At 41.0% G+C, this 19,128-nt stretch overlaps 6 protein-coding genes across 14 annotated transcripts in view; 1 reads left to right on the top strand and 5 right to left on the bottom strand.

The window, feature by feature from the left end:
- Positions 144–12,052, bottom strand: LOC104764896 (dnaJ homolog subfamily C member 2-like). Its single transcript, XM_010488496.2, has 3 exons — positions 11,888–12,052; positions 9,409–11,238; positions 144–518 (listed from the first exon to the last, which is right to left on the bottom strand). The coding sequence occupies exons 2-3, from the start codon at positions 11,174–11,176 to the stop codon at positions 352–354; spliced, it is 1,935 nt and encodes a 644-aa protein (XP_010486798.1). The 5' UTR covers positions 11,177–11,238; positions 11,888–12,052; the 3' UTR covers positions 144–351.
- On the bottom strand, positions 3,178–9,043 carry LOC104764895 (dnaJ homolog subfamily C member 2-like). The gene is made up of 2 exons (XM_010488495.2): positions 8,914–9,043; positions 3,178–5,333 (listed from the first exon to the last, which is right to left on the bottom strand). The coding sequence occupies exon 2, from the start codon at positions 5,269–5,271 to the stop codon at positions 3,337–3,339; it is 1,935 nt and encodes a 644-aa protein (XP_010486797.1). The 5' UTR covers positions 5,272–5,333; positions 8,914–9,043; the 3' UTR covers positions 3,178–3,336.
- LOC104764894 (dnaJ homolog subfamily C member 2-like) lies at positions 6,153–9,101 on the bottom strand. Its single transcript, XM_010488494.2, has 2 exons — positions 8,914–9,101; positions 6,153–8,310 (listed from the first exon to the last, which is right to left on the bottom strand). The coding sequence occupies exon 2, from the start codon at positions 8,244–8,246 to the stop codon at positions 6,312–6,314; it is 1,935 nt and encodes a 644-aa protein (XP_010486796.1). The 5' UTR covers positions 8,247–8,310; positions 8,914–9,101; the 3' UTR covers positions 6,153–6,311.
- LOC109130784 (dnaJ homolog subfamily C member 2-like) lies at positions 12,728–15,075 on the bottom strand. The gene is made up of 2 exons (XM_019240815.1): positions 14,912–15,075; positions 12,728–14,262 (listed from the first exon to the last, which is right to left on the bottom strand). The coding sequence occupies exon 2, from the start codon at positions 14,198–14,200 to the stop codon at positions 12,728–12,730; it is 1,473 nt and encodes a 490-aa protein (XP_019096360.1). The 5' UTR covers positions 14,201–14,262; positions 14,912–15,075.
- On the top strand, positions 15,158–17,192 carry LOC104764900 (putative pentatricopeptide repeat-containing protein At3g11460). Its single transcript, XM_010488507.2, has one exon. The coding sequence runs from the start codon at positions 15,241–15,243 to the stop codon at positions 17,152–17,154; it is 1,914 nt and encodes a 637-aa protein (XP_010486809.2). The 5' UTR covers positions 15,158–15,240; the 3' UTR covers positions 17,155–17,192.
- Positions 17,152–19,128, bottom strand: part of LOC104764898 (4'-phosphopantetheinyl transferase gsp-like) — a 2,377-nt gene continuing 400 nt past the window's right edge. Inside the window, exons 1-8 of one of the 9 annotated variants that reach the window (XM_010488503.2) lie at positions 19,012–19,118; positions 18,648–18,823; positions 18,349–18,416; positions 18,154–18,255; positions 17,892–18,047; positions 17,691–17,795; positions 17,419–17,548; positions 17,152–17,339 (exon numbers count right to left, since the gene is read on the bottom strand). In XM_010488503.2, the coding sequence (XP_010486805.1) occupies positions 17,260–17,339; positions 17,419–17,548; positions 17,691–17,795; positions 17,892–18,047; positions 18,154–18,255; positions 18,349–18,416; positions 18,648–18,823; positions 19,012–19,097 (903 nt within the window). In that variant the 5' untranslated portion in view covers positions 19,098–19,118 and the 3' untranslated portion in view covers positions 17,152–17,259. Of the gene's footprint in view, positions 17,549–17,690; positions 17,796–17,891; positions 18,048–18,153; positions 18,256–18,348; positions 18,417–18,647; positions 18,824–18,936; positions 19,119–19,128 lie in introns of those variants that run through there. The other 8 variants (XM_010488506.2, XM_010488501.2, XM_010488500.2 and 5 more) reach the window with 8 other exon arrangements.

Raw genomic sequence — 19,128 nt, forward strand, 5'->3', positions numbered from 1 at the left:
TGTTTCCTGTTCACTCCCAAGGCTCGATTGGTTTTGTTTAGATTTAAATAGCAAACCGTAATCATATAATCAGCTTCTAATACTGACTATTAAGCGATTTAGGGATAAAACCAAAATACATATGGGATAATTTATGCCAGATGTTACCCAAACAATACATAGATTATGTCAAAAATATATATTAGATAGTAGTGGCTCAAGCATTCTCAATATATATAGCGACATCAAAGGGAAATGAATCATTACAAATAATAAAAAGTGTTTTTAGGTCGTGCTTCTCGCAAAGTGACGGTGCCCCAAAGAGGATTAAAACCCAAAATTCTCATTGGGACTCCGAAAGGATATTTTAACTTACACTCCGGTTTTCTTGTTTCTAATGATTTCCTTAAGCTCTGCAAACTTCTTCTTGCATTGAATCATCGTTTTCCCAGGAACAGCTGCAGCTACTCTCTCCCATCTTTGACTTGTCTCTTTTGGGAATGTCTTCAAAGCTTGAACCAAAGCTCTTTCTTGCACAGTTGACCAACCATCTGTGTCTGAACTTCCACCTGCTTCACCATTGTTGTCTGAGCTCTGACTGTTCGCCACAACAGTCTCTTTAGAAGGGCTTGCCTTTGTTGTGGTCGTCGCCGTAGGTAGAGATTCTCCGAGCTCTTCTCTTGTGGAGAGAGGGGACGCGATTGAAGCAGAGGGTTTCCTCTTCTCGAGGAATGAATCGAATGCTTTAGCGGAATCTGGTTTTTGTAGAAGAACTGTTTTAGTTGCTTTCAGAATCTCCTCTACGGATCTTCCTGTACCGATGTACTCTGAAACAACTTCCCATCTTCGGGATGTCCCCTTTGGATATTTTACCATTCCTTTTCTCAGCATATCAATCTCTTCCTTGCTCCATGGTTGTTTCTTCACAGTACTACTATCTAACTGAGACACTCGGGTTGTAGGCTCTGTGCCACCGTTGGTCTTCTTACTTTCTTTTTCCTTAGATTCAGCTTCGTCATTTCTACTAGTATTGCATCCATCTTTGATCACCTTTGCCAATTCTAGTCCTTCTTTGTTTCCCATTCTATCACATAGATTCTGCAACTGCTCGGTGTTAAGTGACATGCATAGATTCTCTATATCTTCCTCGGAAATGTCAAGCAGACGCTGAGCCACGAGAGGAGCTGAGAGAGTTCTAAGACGATTCCTTTCTTTGCGTAAGAGCTTCTTCTCTCTTTCCTTATTTTTCTTTTGTTGTTGTGCAGATTCTGCAGCTCGCTTTTCTTCTTCTTCTTTTCGCTTTTTCTCTTCTTCAGCAGCAATAGCAGCGTCCTCTTCCTGCTTCTTCTTAGCCAGAAGCTTTGCTTCCTTTTTCTGTTGCTTCTCAGCCTTTTCTTCCTCTTTTCTTTTCACAATTCTCGGGTCTTTTCGATATGCATTGTCAACAAGAGTCCGGATTCGAGCATGCTCCTCCTTTCTAGCCTTCACAGTTTTTTTGGCATTCTCCTTCTCCATCCACCTCCGTTCTTCACGGGAATCTGCTTGTTCAAGATCATGCTCCTCTTCATCAGGAAATTCCCTCCAACTCTTGAAAGCGTACCAAAAGTTGTAGAACTTATCAACATCTTTAAGTGGTGTGTTTTCATCTCCCAGATCTGGAATACGCTGATTCACTGACCACCTAGCATTTCTCTTGAAAGCTGGACCAAAGACCTTGAAAAAGTCTTGCGGCAAACAATCCGATGGGACCTCGTCATCAAACTCATCAGTGGAGTCAAAAATTCTTCTCCTTGTCGAGTCCATCAATACCTCATATGCTTCTTGAATCGCTTTGAAGCGAGATTCTATCTCATCTTTTTTAGCTTCCTTGGCTTCTTCTGTCTCCTCTAACAAAAGGAGAGTAGCGAGTTTATCAGGATGATGCTTCAGAGCAGCTTCACGATAGCTTTTCCTAATCTGATCTTCTGTCGCAAGATATCTTAAATTGCTCAAACCCAACAATGCATAGTGGTCTTGTTGCTGGGTACCAGACTTCTTCTTTCCTTTGTTGGCATATGAGTTGAATGAAGGAACATACTCCTTCTCTTTATCATCTCCCACTTTCTTATCACTATCTTCATTGTCAGTGGGTTCCTCTGCACAACCATGCAGTTTAAGAGCAGCAGAATGGAAGGCATGACCAGCAGGTTCACGGTTTAAAGCCTTCACAGGAAGACAATTGGAAAAAGCATAGAACGGTTTTCCATCCACAAGTTCCTCAGAGTATGTAATTAGCTTGATGGCAGAGTCACTTCTCCGGCTCGGCATGATGTAAAAATGTACAGGAGCTGCAAATCACCTTACTCCCAAGTGAATATCCACGCTGATTTCTGTCCAAAAGATTAAAGAAACATTGTGAACTTGGGTTAGCAATTGAAACAGATCAATATTCATCTGCATATATTAACCTACCACCAGAAGTAATAGGCAAAGCTAAACTTATCTGGTAGCAAAACCTATGATTTGAAATAGAGATGTACTAACCAGACCTCAAATCAAAATCCCAAAAGATTCCAAATTCATTTGGTCAACAATACAGACACCTTATCCTCGACTAGCTAGTTATAGAATAAGCACTAACAAACAAACCGAGAATACATCAACATAAGAACCAGATAATCCACAAAGCCTAATGGGTTTTGAAAGACATTTTTACNGCATGAGCGATGCGCTTGCGCTTCTTCTTGGTGGTGACGACATTGGGAACAGTTACGTGACTGTTGGTTCATCATCTGGTCAAGCACCACGAGGAGGTGTCGGGTCTTGTGGATGGACTAATATGCCTCCTGTTTGGTCGCTGTAACTAAACGAACCATATCACAATTCGAATCTTTCTGTATTTTCATTCACTGGCTTACATGACTCATGACTTGCGGTTTGTTATACGTGAGAGAAGATTTATGGACGTCGTAAAAGTTTGGATTTTCTCTAATGCTTGAAAGGCAAATTACCCAATTTCTTGTTTCTTGTTTCCTGTTCACTCCCAAGGCTCGATTGGTTTTGTTTAGATTTAAATAGCAAACCGTAATCATATAATCAGCTTCTAATACTGACTATTAAGCGATTTAGGGATAAAACCAAAATACATATGGGATAATTTATGCCAGATGTTACCCAAACAATACATAGATTATGTCAAAAATATATATTAGATAGTAGTGGCTCAAGCATTCTCAATATATATAGCGACATCAAAGGGAAATGAATCATTACAAATAATAAAAAGTGTTTTTAGGTCGTGCTTCTCGCAAAGTGACGGTGCCCCAAAGAGGATTAAAACCCAAAATTCTCATTGGGACTCCGAAAGGATATTTTAACTTACACTCCGGTTTTCTTGTTTCTAATGATTTCCTTAAGCTCTGCAAACTTCTTCTTGCATTGAATCATCGTTTTCCCAGGAACAGCTGCAGCTACTCTCTCCCATCTTTGACTTGTCTCTTTTGGGAATGTCTTCAAAGCTTGAACCAAAGCTCTTTCTTGCACAGTTGACCAACCATCTGTGTCTGAACTTCCACCTGCTTCACCATTGTTGTCTGAGCTCTGACTGTTCGCCACAACAGTCTCTTTAGAAGGGCTTGCCTTTGTTGTGGTCGTCGCCGTAGGTAGAGATTCTCCGAGCTCTTCTCTTGTGGAGAGAGGGGACGCGATTGAAGCAGAGGGTTTCCTCTTCTCGAGGAATGAATCGAATGCTTTAGCGGAATCTGGTTTTTGTAGAAGAACTGTTTTAGTTGCTTTCAGAATCTCCTCTACGGATCTTCCTGTGCCGATGTACTCTGAAACAACTTCCCATCTTCGAGATGTCCCCTTTGGATATTTTACCATTCCTTTTCTCAGCATATCAATCTCTTCCTTGCTCCATGGTTGTTTCTTCACAGTACTACTATCTAACTGAGACACTCGGGTTGTAGACTCTGTGCCACCGTTGGTCTTCTTACTTTCTTTTTCCTTAGATTCAGCTTCGTCATTTCTACTAGTATTGCATCCATCTTTGATCACCTTTGCCAATTCTAGTCCTTCTTTGTTTCCCATTCTATCACATAGATTCTGCAACTGCTCGGTGTTAAGTGACATGCATAGATTCTCTATATCTTCCTCGGAAATGTCAAGCAGACGCTGAGCCACGAGAGGAGCTGAGAGAGTTCTAAGACGATTCCTTTCTTTGCGTAAGAGCTTCTTCTCTCTTTCCTTATTTTTCTTTTGTTGTTGTGCAGATTCTGCAGCTCGCTTTTCTTCTTCTTCTTTTCGCTTTTTCTCTTCTTCAGCAGCAATAGCAGCGTCCTCTTCCTGCTTCTTCTTAGCCAGAAGCTTTGCTTCTTTTTTCTGTTGCTTCTCAGCCTTTTCTTCCTCTTTTCTTTTCACAATTCTCGGGTCTTTTCGATACGCATTGTCAACAAGAGTCCGGATTCGAGCATGCTCCTCCTTTCTAGCCTTCACAGTTTTTTTCGCATTCTCCTTCTCCATCCACCTCCGTTCTTCACGGGAATCTGCTTGTTCAAGATCATGCTCCTCTTCATCAGGAAATTCCCTCCAACTCTTGAAAGCGTACCAAAAGTTGTAGAACTTATCAACATCTTTAAGTGGTGTGTTTTCATCTCCCAGATCTGGAATACGCTGATTCACTGACCACCTAGCATTTCTCTTGAAAGCTGGACCAAACACCTTGAAAAAGTCTTGCGGCAAACAATCCGATGGGACCTCGTCATCAAACTCATCAGTGGAGTCAAAAATTCTTCTCCTTGTTGAGTCCATCAATACCTCATATGCTTCTTGAATCGCTTTGAAGCGAGATTCTATCTCATCTTTTTTAGCTTCCTTGGCTTCTTCTGTCTCCTCTAAGAGAAGGAGAGTAGCGAGTTTATCAGGATGATGCTTCAGAGCAGCTTCACGATAGCTTTTCCGAATCTGATCTTCTGTCGCAAGATATCTTAAATTGCTCAAACCCAACAATGCATAGTGGTCTTGTTGCTGGGTACCAGACTTCTTCTTTCCTTTGTTGGCATATGAGTTGAATGAAGGAACATACTCCTTCTCTTTATCATCTCCCACTTTCTTATCACTATCTTCATTGTCAGTGGGTTCCTCTGCACAACCATGCAGTTTAAGAGCAGCAGAATGGAAGGCATGACCAGCAGGTTCACGGTTTAAAGCCTTCACAGGAAGACAATTGGAAAAAGCATAGAACGGTTTTCCATCCACAAGTTCCTCAGAGTATGTAATTAGCTTGATGGCAGAGTCACTTCTCCGGCTCGGCATGATGTAAAAATGTACAGGAGCTGCAAATCACCTTACTCCCAAGTGAATATCCACGCTGATTTCTGTCCAAAAGATTAAAGAAACATTGTGAACTTGGGTTAGCAATTGAAACAGATCAATATTCATCTGCATATATTAACCTACCACCAGAAGTAATAGGCAAAGCTAAACTTATCTGGTAGCAAAACCTATGATTTGAAATAGAGATGTACTAACCAGACCTCAAATCAAAATCCCAAAAGATTCCAAATTCATTTGGTCAACAATACAGACACCTTATCCTCGACTAGCTAGTTATAGAATAAGCACTAACAAACAAACCGAGAATACATCAACATAAGAACCAGATAATCCACAAAGCCTAATGGGTTTTGAAAGACATTTTTACCACAAAACATGACTGAAGCCACTAAAAACAACTCCATAAAAGATGAACATGACAAACCAATCCATCTCTTAAAAACCTTAGAAATCAATCCTAATCCTAAGGTTAGGTTTATCACTCAATACCATCATTTGTATCACAAATCAATATTAAACAAACAAACAAAAAAACAGATTTTTTTTCTACAAACAGTTTACCCTCCTCCCCTTTATGCACAAACAAAAGATGATCTGNTTTATGGACGTCGTAAAAGTTTGGATTTTCTCTAATGCTTGAAAGGCAAATTACCCAATTTCTTGTTTCTTGTTTCCTGTTCACTCCCAAGGCTCGATTGGTTTTGTTTAGATTTAAATAGCAAACCGTAATCATATAATCAGCTTCTAATACTGACTATTAAGCGATTTAGGGATAAAACCAAAATACATATGGGATAATTTATGCCAGATGTTACCCAAACAATACATAGATTATGTCAAAAATATATATTAGATAGTAGTGGCTCAAGCATTCTCAATATATATAGCGACATCAAAGGGAAATGAATCATTACAAATAATAAAAAGTGTTTTTAGGTCGTGCTTCTCGCAAAGTGACGGTGCCCCAAAGAGGATTAAAACCCAAAATTCTCATTGGGACTCCGAAAGGATATTTTAACTTACACTCCGGTTTTCTTGTTTCTAATGATTTCCTTAAGCTCTGCAAACTTCTTCTTGCATTGAATCATCGTTTTCCCAGGAACAGCTGCAGCTACTCTCTCCCATCTTTGACTTGTCTCTTTTGGGAATGTCTTCAAAGCTTGAACCAAAGCTCTTTCTTGCACAGTTGACCAACCATCTGTGTCTGAACTTCCACCTGCTTCACCATTGTTGTCTGAGCTCTGACTGTTCGCCACAACAGTCTCTTTAGAAGGGCTTGCCTTTGTTGTGGTCGTCGCCGTAGGTAGAGATTCTCCGAGCTCTTCTCTTGTGGAGAGAGGGGACGCGATTGAAGCAGAGGGTTTCCTCTTCTCGAGGAATGAATCGAATGCTTTAGCGGAATCTGGTTTTTGTAGAAGAACTGTTTTAGTTGCTTTCAGAATCTCCTCTACGGATCTTCCTGTACCGATGTACTCTGAAACAACTTCCCATCTTCGGGATGTCCCCTTTGGATATTTTACCATTCCTTTTCTCAGCATATCAATCTCTTCCTTGCTCCATGGTTGTTTCTTCACAGTACTACTATCTAACTGAGACACTCGGGTTGTAGGCTCTGTGCCACCGTTGGTCTTCTTACTTTCTTTTTCCTTAGATTCAGCTTCGTCATTTCTACTAGTATTGCATCCATCTTTGATCACCTTTGCCAATTCTAGTCCTTCTTTGTTTCCCATTCTATCACATAGATTCTGCAACTGCTCGGTGTTAAGTGACATGCATAGATTCTCTATATCTTCCTCGGAAATGTCAAGCAGACGCTGAGCCACGAGAGGAGCTGAGAGAGTTCTAAGACGATTCCTTTCTTTGCGTAAGAGCTTCTTCTCTCTTTCCTTATTTTTCTTTTGTTGTTGTGCAGATTCTGCAGCTCGCTTTTCTTCTTCTTCTTTTCGCTTTTTCTCTTCTTCAGCAGCAATAGCAGCGTCCTCTTCCTGCTTCTTCTTAGCCAGAAGCTTTGCTTCCTTTTTCTGTTGCTTCTCAGCCTTTTCTTCCTCTTTTCTTTTCACAATTCTCGGGTCTTTTCGATATGCATTGTCAACAAGAGTCCGGATTCGAGCATGCTCCTCCTTTCTAGCCTTCACAGTTTTTTTGGCATTCTCCTTCTCCATCCACCTCCGTTCTTCACGGGAATCTGCTTGTTCAAGATCATGCTCCTCTTCATCAGGAAATTCCCTCCAACTCTTGAAAGCGTACCAAAAGTTGTAGAACTTATCAACATCTTTAAGTGGTGTGTTTTCATCTCCCAGATCTGGAATACGCTGATTCACTGACCACCTAGCATTTCTCTTGAAAGCTGGACCAAAGACCTTGAAAAAGTCTTGCGGCAAACAATCCGATGGGACCTCGTCATCAAACTCATCAGTGGAGTCAAAAATTCTTCTCCTTGTCGAGTCCATCAATACCTCATATGCTTCTTGAATCGCTTTGAAGCGAGATTCTATCTCATCTTTTTTAGCTTCCTTGGCTTCTTCTGTCTCCTCTAACAAAAGGAGAGTAGCGAGTTTATCAGGATGATGCTTCAGCGCAGCTTCACGATAGCTTTTCCTAATCTGATCTTCTGTCGCAAGATATCTTAAATTGCTCAAACCCAACAATGCATAGTGGTCTTGTTGCTGGGTACCAGACTTCTTCTTTCCTTTGTTGGCATATGAGTTGAATGAAGGAACATACTCCTTCTCTTTATCATCTCCCACTTTCTTATCACCATCTTCATTGTCTGTGGGTTCCTCTGCACAACCATGCAGTTTAAGAGCAGCAGAATGGAAGGCATGACCAGCAGGTTCACGGTTTAAAGCCTTCACAGGAAGACAATTGGAAAAAGCATAGAACGGTTTTCCATCCACAAGTTCCTCAGAGTATGTAATTAGCTTAATGGCAGAGTCACTTCTCCGGCTCGGCATGATGAAAAAATGTACAGGAGCTGCAAATAACCTTACTCCAAGTGATGAGTATCCACGCTGATTTCTGTCCAAAAGATTACAGAAATATTGTGAACTTGGGTTAGCAATTGAAACAGATCAATATTCATCTGCATATATTAACCTACCTACCACCAGAAGTAATTAGGCGAAGCTAAACTGATTAAAGATGTACTAACCAGACCTCAAATTAAAATCCCAAAAGATTCCAAATTCATTTGGTCAACAATACAGACACCTTATCCTCGACTAGCTAGTTATAGAATAAGCACTAACAAACAAACCGAGAGAGCATCAACATAAGAACCAGAGAATCCACAAAGCCTAATGGGTTTTGTAAGACATTGTTTTCACAAAACATTACTGTAGCCACTAAAGCAACTCCATAAAAGATGAACATAACAACCAATCCATCTCTTAAGAACCTTACAAATCAATCCTAATCCTAAGGTTAGTTTAACACTCAATACCTTCATTTGTATCACAAATCAATATATATAAATAAAAAAAAATCAGATTTTTTCCTACAATCCCTGCATAAACAAAAGATGATCTATTCATATCATAAGAAATTTCAAGAATTTATTTGATAACATTCGAAACCACTCAGCAACCACCACTAATACAACAACAGTGATGCTTTTCTTACCAGAAACTCACTCGGATCCGTGGGTCGGAAGTTGCTCCGGCGAGTTTCAAGCCGCGTGAGCCTCCTCCAACCAACGCTGCTAGAGAAAGATGAAGAAGAAGAAGAAGTTCAATCTGGTTTATGAGGAAAAAATAGCGGCGGCAACGATTTGCAGATGGAGAAAGTTTATTTAGAGAAGAAGAGAAGAAATGGTCTATCAGATTATTACCTGTTTGGTTGTTCGTATAACTCTATTCCCCCAAAATTTTGGAGATGCACCTAACATATATTCTCAAGTAGTTTGGGCCAGGCCCATTATATTGGGCCTTATTCTTTTATAGGATAGGACTATGCGGTTTAACCAAACAAGTCATACTCGCCGGAGAGGACCCATGAACGTCGTTACAAGCCTTGTACGGAACTCCGCCGTCCCTGCGGTGGCTTCGACGCCATGGAACGTGCGTCTGAGAGAGCTAGCGTATCAGTCCTTGTTTGCANAAGCTCTTTCTTGCACAGTTGACCAACCATCTGTGTCTGAACTTCCACCTGCTTCACCATTGTTGTCTGAGCTCTGACTGTTCGCCACAACAGTCTCTTTAGAAGGGCTTGCCTTTGTTGTGGTCGTCGCCGTAGGTAGAGATTCTCCGAGCTCTTCTCTTGTGGAGAGAGGGGACGCGATTGAAGCAGAGGGTTTCCTCTTCTCGAGGAATGAATCGAATGCTTTAGCGGAATCTGGTTTTTGTAGAAGAACTGTTTTAGTTGCTTTCAGAATCTCCTCTACGGATCTTCCTGTACCGATGTACTCTGAAACAACTTCCCATCTTCGAGATGTCCCCTTTGGATATTTTACCATTCCTTTTCTCAGCATATCAATCTCTTCCTTGCTCCATGGTTGTTTCTTCACAGTACTACTATCTAACTGAGACACTCGGGTTGTAGACTCTGTGCCACCGTTGGTCTTCTTACTTTCTTTTTCCTTAGATTCAGCTTCGTCATTTCTACTAGTATTGCATCCATCTTTGATCACCTTTGCCAATTCTAGTCCTTCTTTGTTTCCCATTCTATCACATAGATTCTGCAACTGCTCGGTGTTAAGTGACATGCATAGATTCTCTATATCTTCCTCGGAAATGTCAAGCAGACGCTGAGCCACGAGAGGAGCTGAGAGAGTTCTAAGACGATTCCTTTCTTTGCGTAAGAGCTTCTTCTCTCTTTCCTTATTTTTCTTTTGTTGTTGTGCAGATTCTGCAGCTCGCTTTTCTTCTTCTTCTTTTCGCTTTTTCTCTTCTTCAGCAGCAATAGCAGCGTCCTCTTCCTGCTTCTTCTTAGCCAGAAGCTTTGCTTCTTTTTTCTGTTGCTTCTCAGCCTTTTCTTCCTCTTTTCTTTTCACAATTCTCGGGTCTTTTCGATACGCATTGTCAACAAGAGTCCGGATTCGAGCATGCTCCTCCTTTCTAGCCTTCACAGTTTTTTTCGCATTCTCCTTCTCCATCCACCTCCGTTCTTCACGGGAATCTGCTTGTTCAAGATCATGCTCCTCTTCATCAGGAAATTCCCTCCAACTCTTGAAAGCGTACCAAAAGTTGTAGAACTTATCAACATCTTTAAGTGGTGTGTTTTCATCTCCCAGATCTGGAATACGCTGATTCACTGACCACCTAGCATTTCTCTTGAAAGCTGGACCAAACACCTTGAAAAAGTCTTGCGGCAAACAATCCGATGGGACCTCGTCATCAAACTCATCAGTGGAGTCAAAAATTCTTCTCCTTGTTGAGTCCATCAATACCTCATATGCTTCTTGAATCGCTTTGAAGCGAGATTCTATCTCATCTTTTTTAGCTTCCTTGGCTTCTTCTGTCTCCTCTAAGAGAAGGAGAGTAGCGAGTTTATCAGGATGATGCTTCAGAGCAGCTTCACGATAGCTTTTCCGAATCTGATCTTCTGTCGCAAGATATCTTAAATTGCTCAAACCCAACAATGCATAGTGGTCTTGTTGCTGGGTACCAGACTTCTTCTTTCCTTTGTTGGCATATGAGTTGAATGAAGGAACATACTCCTTCTCTTTATCATCTCCCACTTTCTTATCACTATCTTCATTGTCAGTGGGTTCCTCTGCACAACCATGCAGTTTAAGAGCAGCAGAATGGAAGGCATGACCAGCAGGTTCACGGTTTAAAGCCTTCACAGGAAGACAATTGGAAAAAGCATAGAACGGTTTTCCATCCACAAGTTCCTCAGAGTATGTAATTAGCTTGATGGCAGAGTCACTTCTCCGGCTCGGCATGATGTAAAAATGTACAGGAGCTGCAAATCACCTTACTCCCAAGTGAATATCCACGCTGATTTCTGTCCAAAAGATTAAAGAAACATTGTGAACTTGGGTTAGCAATTGAAACAGATCAATATTCATCTGCATATATTAACCTACCACCAGAAGTAATAGGCAAAGCTAAACTTATCTGGTAGCAAAACCTATGATTTGAAATAGAGATGTACTAACCAGACCTCAAATCAAAATCCCAAAAGATTCCAAATTCATTTGGTCAACAATACAGACACCTTATCCTCGACTAGCTAGTTATAGAATAAGCACTAACAAACAAACCGAGAATACATCAACATAAGAACCAGATAATCCACAAAGCCTAATGGGTTTTGAAAGACATTTTTACCACAAAACATGACTGAAGCCACTAAAAACAACTCCATAAAAGATGAACATGACAAACCAATCCATCTCTTAAAAACCTTAGAAATCAATCCTAATCCTAAGGTTAGGTTTATCACTCAATACCATCATTTGTATCACAAATCAATATTAAACAAACAAACAAAAAAACAGATTTTTTTTCTACAAACAGTTTACCCTCCTCCCCTTTATGCACAAACAAAAGATGATCTGTTCATATCATAAGAAATTTCAAGAATTTATTTGATAACATTCGAAACCACTCAGCAACCACCACTAATACAACAACAGTGATGCTTTTCTTACCAGAAACTCACTCGGATCCGTGGGTCGGAAGTTGCTCCGGCGAGTTTCAAGCCGCGTGAGCCTCCTCCAACCAACGCTGCTAGAGAAAGATGAAGAAGAAGAAGAAGTTCAATCTGGTTTATGAGGAAAAAATAGCGGCGGCAACGATTTGCAGATGGAGAAAGTTTATTTAGAGAAGAAGAGAAGAAATGGTCTATCAGATTATTACCTGTTTGGTTGTTCGTATAACTCTATTCCCCCAAAATTTTGGAGATGCACCTAACATATATTCTCAAGTAGTTTGGGCCAGGCCCATTATATTGGGCCTTATTCTTTTATAGGATAGGACTATGCGGTTTAACCAAACAAGTCATACTCGCCGGAGAGGACCCATGAACGTCGTTACAAGCCTTGTACGGAACTCCGCCGTCCCTGCGGTGGCTTCGACGCCATGGAACGTGCGTCTGAGAGAGCTAGCGTATCAGTCCTTGTTTGCAGAATCAGTCTCTCTTTACCGGTCAATGCTCCGGTCTGGTTCTTCTCCCGACGCGTTCTCTTTCCCTTTCATTCTCAAGTCATGTGCTGCCCTTTCGCTTCCTGTCTCCGGTCAACAGCTTCATTGCCACGTTATCAGAGGAGGCTGCGAGGCTGAGCCCTTTGTGCTGACTGCTCTGATCTCAATGTACTGTAAATGCGGTTTGGTTGAGGATGCACGCAAGGTGTTCGACGAAAATCCTCAGTCAAGTCAGCTTGGTGTTTGTTACAACGCTTTGATATCTGGGTACAGAGCGAACTCGAAGGTCTCTGATGCTGCGTTTATGTTTCGTAGAATGAAGGAAACTGGTGTGTCTGTGGATTCGGTTACAATGCTCGGGCTTGTCCCGCTTTGCTCTGCTCCTGACTACCTCTGGCTCGGGAGGTCTCTTCACGGTCAATGCANGGTTGTTTCTTCACAGTACTACTATCTAACTGAGACACTCGGGTTGTAGACTCTGTGCCACCGTTGGTCTTCTTACTTTCTTTTTCCTTAGATTCAGCTTCGTCATTTCTACTAGTATTGCATCCATCTTTGATCACCTTTGCCAATTCTAGTCCTTCTTTGTTTCCCATTCTATCACATAGATTCTGCAACTGCTCGGTGTTAAGTGACATGCATAGATTCTCTATATCTTCCTCGGAAATGTCAAGCAGACGCTGAGCCACGAGAGGAGCTGAGAGAGTTCTAAGACGATTCCTTTCTTTGCGTAAGAGCTTCTTCTCTCTTTCCTTATTTTTCTTTTGTTGTTGTGCAGATTCTGCAGCTCGCTTTTCTTCTTCTTCTTTTCGCTTTTTCTCTTCTTCAGCAGCAATAGCAGCGTCCTCTTCCTGCTTCTTCTTAGCCAGAAGCTTTGCTTCTTTTTTCTGTTGCTTCTCAGCCTTTTCTTCCTCTTTTCTTTTCACAATTCTCGGGTCTTTTCGATACGCATTGTCAACAAGAGTCCGGATTCGAGCATGCTCCTCCTTTCTAGCCTTCACAGTTTTTTTCGCATTCTCCTTCTCCATCCACCTCCGTTCTTCACGGGAATCTGCTTGTTCAAGATCATGCTCCTCTTCATCAGGAAATTCCCTCCAACTCTTGAAAGCGTACCAAAAGTTGTAGAACTTATCAACATCTTTAAGTGGTGTGTTTTCATCTCCCAGATCTGGAATACGCTGATTCACTGACCACCTAGCATTTCTCTTGAAAGCTGGACCAAACACCTTGAAAAAGTCTTGCGGCAAACAATCCGATGGGACCTCGTCATCAAACTCATCAGTGGAGTCAAAAATTCTTCTCCTTGTTGAGTCCATCAATACCTCATATGCTTCTTGAATCGCTTTGAAGCGAGATTCTATCTCATCTTTTTTAGCTTCCTTGGCTTCTTCTGTCTCCTCTAAGAGAAGGAGAGTAGCGAGTTTATCAGGATGATGCTTCAGAGCAGCTTCACGATAGCTTTTCCGAATCTGATCTTCTGTCGCAAGATATCTTAAATTGCTCAAACCCAACAATGCATAGTGGTCTTGTTGCTGGGTACCAGACTTCTTCTTTCCTTTGTTGGCATATGAGTTGAATGAAGGAACATACTCCTTCTCTTTATCATCTCCCACTTTCTTATCACTATCTTCATTGTCAGTGGGTTCCTCTGCACAACCATGCAGTTTAAGAGCAGCAGAATGGAAGGCATGACCAGCAGGTTCACGGTTTAAAGCCTTCACAGGAAGACAATTGGAAAAAGCATAGAACGGTTTTCCATCCACAAGTTCCTCAGAGTATGTAATTAGCTTGATGGCAGAGTCACTTCTCCGGCTCGGCATGATGTAAAAATGTACAGGAGCTGCAAATCACCTTACTCCCAAGTGAATATCCACGCTGATTTCTGTCCAAAAGATTAAAGAAACATTGTGAACTTGGGTTAGCAATTGAAACAGATCAATATTCATCTGCATATATTAACCTACCACCAGAAGTAATAGGCAAAGCTAAACTTATCTGGTAGCAAAACCTATGATTTGAAATAGAGATGTACTAACCAGACCTCAAATCAAAATCCCAAAAGATTCCAAATTCATTTGGTCAACAATACAGACACCTTATCCTCGACTAGCTAGTTATAGAATAAGCACTAACAAACAAACCGAGAATACATCAACATAAGAACCAGATAATCCACAAAGCCTAATGGGTTTTGAAAGACATTTTTACCACAAAACATGACTGAAGCCACTAAAAACAACTCCATAAAAGATGAACATGACAAACCAATCCATCTCTTAAAAACCTTAGAAATCAATCCTAATCCTAAGGTTAGGTTTATCACTCAATACCATCATTTGTATCACAAATCAATATTAAACAAACAAACAAAAAAACAGATTTTTTTTCTACAAACAGTTTACCCTCCTCCCCTTTATGCACAAACAAAAGATGATCTGTTCATATCATAAGAAATTTCAAGAATTTATTTGATAACATTCGAAACCACTCAGCAACCACCACTAATACAACAACAGTGATGCTTTTCTTACCAGAAACTCACTCGGATCCGTGGGTCGGAAGTTGCTCCGGCGAGTTTCAAGCCGCGTGAGCCTCCTCCAACCAACGCTGCTAGAGAAAGATGAAGAAGAAGAAGAAGTTCAATCTGGTTTATGAGGAAAAAATAGCGGCGGCAACGATTTGCAGATGGAGAAAGTTTATTTAGAGAAGAAGAGAAGAAATGGTCTATCAGATTATTACCTGTTTGGTTGTTCGTATAACTCTATTCCCCCAAAATTTTGGAGATGCACCTAACATATATTCTCAAGTAGTTTGGGCCAGGCCCATTATATTGGGCCTTATTCTTTTATAGGATAGGACTATGCGGTTTAACCAAACAAGTCATACTCGCCGGAGAGGACCCATGAACGTCGTTACAAGCCTTGTACGGAACTCCGCCGTCCCTGCGGTGGCTTCGACGCCATGGAACGTGCGTCTGAGAGAGCTAGCGTATCAGTCCTTGTTTGCAGAATCAGTCTCTCTTTACCGGTCAATGCTCCGGTCTGGTTCTTCTCCCGACGCGTTCTCTTTCCCTTTCATTCTCAAGTCATGTGCTGCCCTTTCGCTTCCTGTCTCCGGTCAACAGCTTCATTGCCACGTTATCAGAGGAGGCTGCGAGGCTGAGCCCTTTGTGCTGACTGCTCTGATCTCAATGTACTGTAAATGCGGTTTGGTTGAGGATGCACGCAAGGTGTTCGACGAAAATCCTCAGTCAAGTCAGCTTGGTGTTTGTTACAACGCTTTGATATCTGGGTACAGAGCGAACTCGAAGGTCTCTGATGCTGCGTTTATGTTTCGTAGAATGAAGGAAACTGGTGTGTCTGTGGATTCGGTTACAATGCTCGGGCTTGTCCCGCTTTGCTCTGCTCCTGACTACCTCTGGCTCGGGAGGTCTCTTCACGGTCAATGCATTAAAGGAGGAACAGATTCTGAAGAAGCTGTTTTGAATAGTTTCATCACGATGTACATGAAATGCGGGTCGGTAGAATCTGGTAGGAGATTGTTCGATGAACTGCCTGTGAAGGGTTTGATTTCCTGGAATGCTGTGATTTCTGGATATTCACAGAACGGGCTAGCTTACGATGTTCTTGAACTTTATGAGCTGATGAAATCATCGGGTGTTTGTCCTGATCCTGTTACATTGGTTAGTGTTCTGTCTTCTTGTGCCCATCTTGGAGCTAAGAAGATTGGTCAGGAAGTAGGGAAGCTAGTAGAAGCCAATGGTTTTGGATCAAATTTGTTTGTGAGCAATGCATTGATTAGTATGTATGCTAGATGCGGTAACTTGGCAAAGGCACGTGCTGTTTTCGACATGATGCCTGTGAAAAGCTTAGTTTCGTGGACTGCCATGATAGGTTGCTATGGGATGCATGGAATGGGAGAGACTGGGCTTATGCTTTTCGATGATATGATAAAAAGAGGCGTAAGACCCGATGGGACTGTGTTTGTGATGGTTTTATCTGCTTGCAGTCATTCAGGGCTAGCGGACAAAGGTTTGGAGTTATTTAATGCGATGAAGGGAGAATATAAGCTGAAGCCTGGTCTTGAACACTACTCTTGCGTAGTTGATCTACTCGGAAGAGCTGGTCGACTAGATGAAGCCATGGAATTTATAAAGTCAATGCCTGTTGAACCAGATGGTGCTGTTTGGGGCGCTCTATTGGGTGCTTGTAAAATCTATAAGAATGTCGATATGGCAGAGTTAGCTTTTGCAAAGGTGATTGAGTTTGAACCCATGAATATTGGCTACTATGTATTGATGTCAAATATATATTCAGACTCAAAGAATCAAGAAGGAATCTGGAGAATCCGGGTAATGATGAGAGAGAGAGCATTCAGGAAAAAGCCTGGGTATAGTTACGTGGAACACAAGGGAAGAGTTCATTTGTTTTTAGCTGGCGATAGAAGTCATGAGCAAACAGAGGAAGTCCATAGAATGCTGGATGAGTTAGAGACTTCTGTGATGGAGCTTGCGGGAAACATGGACTGTGATAGAGGCGAAGAGGTATCCAGCACTAGCCGTGAGCATAGCGAGAGGTTAGCAATAGCTTTTGGGATTCTCAACAGTATTCCAGGCACAGAAATTCTTGTGATAAAGAATTTGAGAGTTTGTGAAGATTGTCATGTGTTCATCAAGCTGGTTAGCAAGATTGTAGATCGCCAGTTTGTTGTAAGAGATGCATCTCGGTTCCACTATTTCAAAGATGGGATCTGCTCGTGTAAGGATTACTGGTAACTTTCCAAGGTATCTAAAAGCTTTGATTATTCGATTGTACTACTACAGTGGGTGTATTCAAAACAAAATGGTTACAGAAATCTGAAGGTCGAAGGCTGCACTTAACTACAGAAGTTTGGATTTAGAAATAAGTTCATCTTCTACGAACGGGATGGTTTTTCGGACAATCACCCTCATAGGTGCACCTGCAAGAAGGAGAAAGATGTGATGAAGAAATCACTGAATAAATGGATTCTTCAGTGTATATGTCAATTGAAATTGCACCTCCACTAGCTTGATCATCTTCAGTACAGATTGCAGCATAATGAGAATCAGCCAACTCCAAAAGGGCAAACCTCCATTCTCCGTAGCACTTCTCTGTCTTCTCCAGTGAACTGACCGTCATTTTAGATGTCTAGAGAAAACAAGTAAGGTCTTATTACTACTGTCTGTTTATACACACAATACTGAAACGGGAATTTTTCAGAAAGTGTACATCACAAAGATTGTAAACACCATATTCAATTCCAGAGTATGATTTATGTCTAAACACAAACCTTGCAAAGATTGTAGCCTCCTTCTGTTCCAGCCTTAGACTGGATTGTGAAGGTATTAAAAGGTGCAGCAGAGAAGCCTTTCCCTAATGCTTTCACATATGCCTCCTGGATATAGATAGAATCATCCAAGCAGTTTTTAACTTTTGAGAAGTAACAATTTCAGGCACTAAGTATACATCTGTTGTTATTAGTAGAAACTACCTTGAGAGTCCACAACTTGATAAATTCCTTTCGCTGAACTTCCGGGTCCGGTATAGTTGACAGAAACTTCACTTCATCAGCAGAGTAAAATCTTTCTGCAAATGCTAAGACATCATGTTTAATTTTCCTTTCCTTGTTTTCAACATCGATACCAACCTATGTCATAGTAAAGTGTAACTGTTCAAACCTAAAACATGAAACCATTGACGCCACTAACTTTGGACAAAACTGTATGCATTTTTGCCTGAAAAGGAGTACTTACCCGAACATGTACAGTCACCCCACAGGCATTTAAAGAATCTGTGTGGGAGATATTGAAATGCAATGGTGGGTTATTACAGTTGGTATAATTCTTCCAATCTACCTGTGAAATATAAACAAGAACAAAAATGAAAATTTTTCCCTTAAGCCGAAAGACTATGAGTTAGTCTAGTACAATCCTAAATAACTGTCTCACCTCAGGCTTCCCGTAGATATTCTTCTTGAACATTAAGGACCGAGGATCGACCCCATTGTTTGTCTGATCTAGTAAATTAAACCATAACAGTTAATGCTCAGCAAACTCGTTAAAAAATTCAGACTTTCAATCTGCAGAGAGACTACTTAACACAAACAGCGTCATATACAACATCAAAGATCAGGTTCAGGTCACTAAGATGATCAAATCTTCCATAAACAAAACCTAATGAGAAACTCCAATAATGGCTAATGATTATATAAACATATAGATAGAAGGTTACAAAAGAAGTAACATACATCGAGCAATAGTGGTCCGAACCAAGGTGCGAGCAAGCAAAGCATTCTTCTTAAGCTCATCGCCTCGCATCTGAAGAACTCTATCTTTCTCAGTTGGTGACAAAAGTTGAGAGTAGTGTTTTAGAAGAGATGCACATTTCACTTCATCTGGTCTAATATACCAAAGATGAGTCTCCCTACATCAAAAATGAAAATCACACAATTAATGTCCATAAGACCATAACCAACAAAAATCATCTGAATATGAAAACAAAAAAAAGAGAAAGCAAAATGTAGATGATAAACTAACAGAGAGTGTTGAAGATGAACACTATGCACAAGTCCACACAACATTAGGAACTCATGGCATGAGCTAGATACCTACATCCGAGATGGAAGTTGCAGAGGAAGAAGTGAAGTAAAATCCATTGAGAGGCTTCGCTGCATTTGCGAGATGACACTTCTTCTCATCAGCTCCCCAAAAAAAAAAAAAAAAAAAAAA

Source organism: Camelina sativa, chromosome 19 (assembly GCF_000633955.1).
Source record: "Camelina sativa cultivar DH55 chromosome 19, Cs, whole genome shotgun sequence".
NCBI lineage: Eukaryota > Viridiplantae > Streptophyta > Magnoliopsida > Brassicales > Brassicaceae > Camelina > Camelina sativa.

Coding starts and splice junctions, on each gene's coding strand:
- LOC104764895 (XM_010488495.2), bottom strand. CDS start 5,271: ATGCCGAGCCGGAGAAGTGACTCTGCCATCAAGCTAATTACATACTCT.
- LOC104764894 (XM_010488494.2), bottom strand. CDS start 8,246: ATGCCGAGCCGGAGAAGTGACTCTGCCATTAAGCTAATTACATACTCT.
- LOC104764896 (XM_010488496.2), bottom strand. CDS start 11,176: ATGCCGAGCCGGAGAAGTGACTCTGCCATCAAGCTAATTACATACTCT. Junction 519..9,408: donor AGACACAGATGGTTGGTCAA/CTGTGCAAGAAA, acceptor ATGGTTGGTCAA/CTGTGCAAGAAAGAGCTTTG.
- LOC104764900 (XM_010488507.2), top strand. CDS start 15,241: ATGCGGTTTAACCAAACAAGTCATACTCGCCGGAGAGGACCCATGAAC.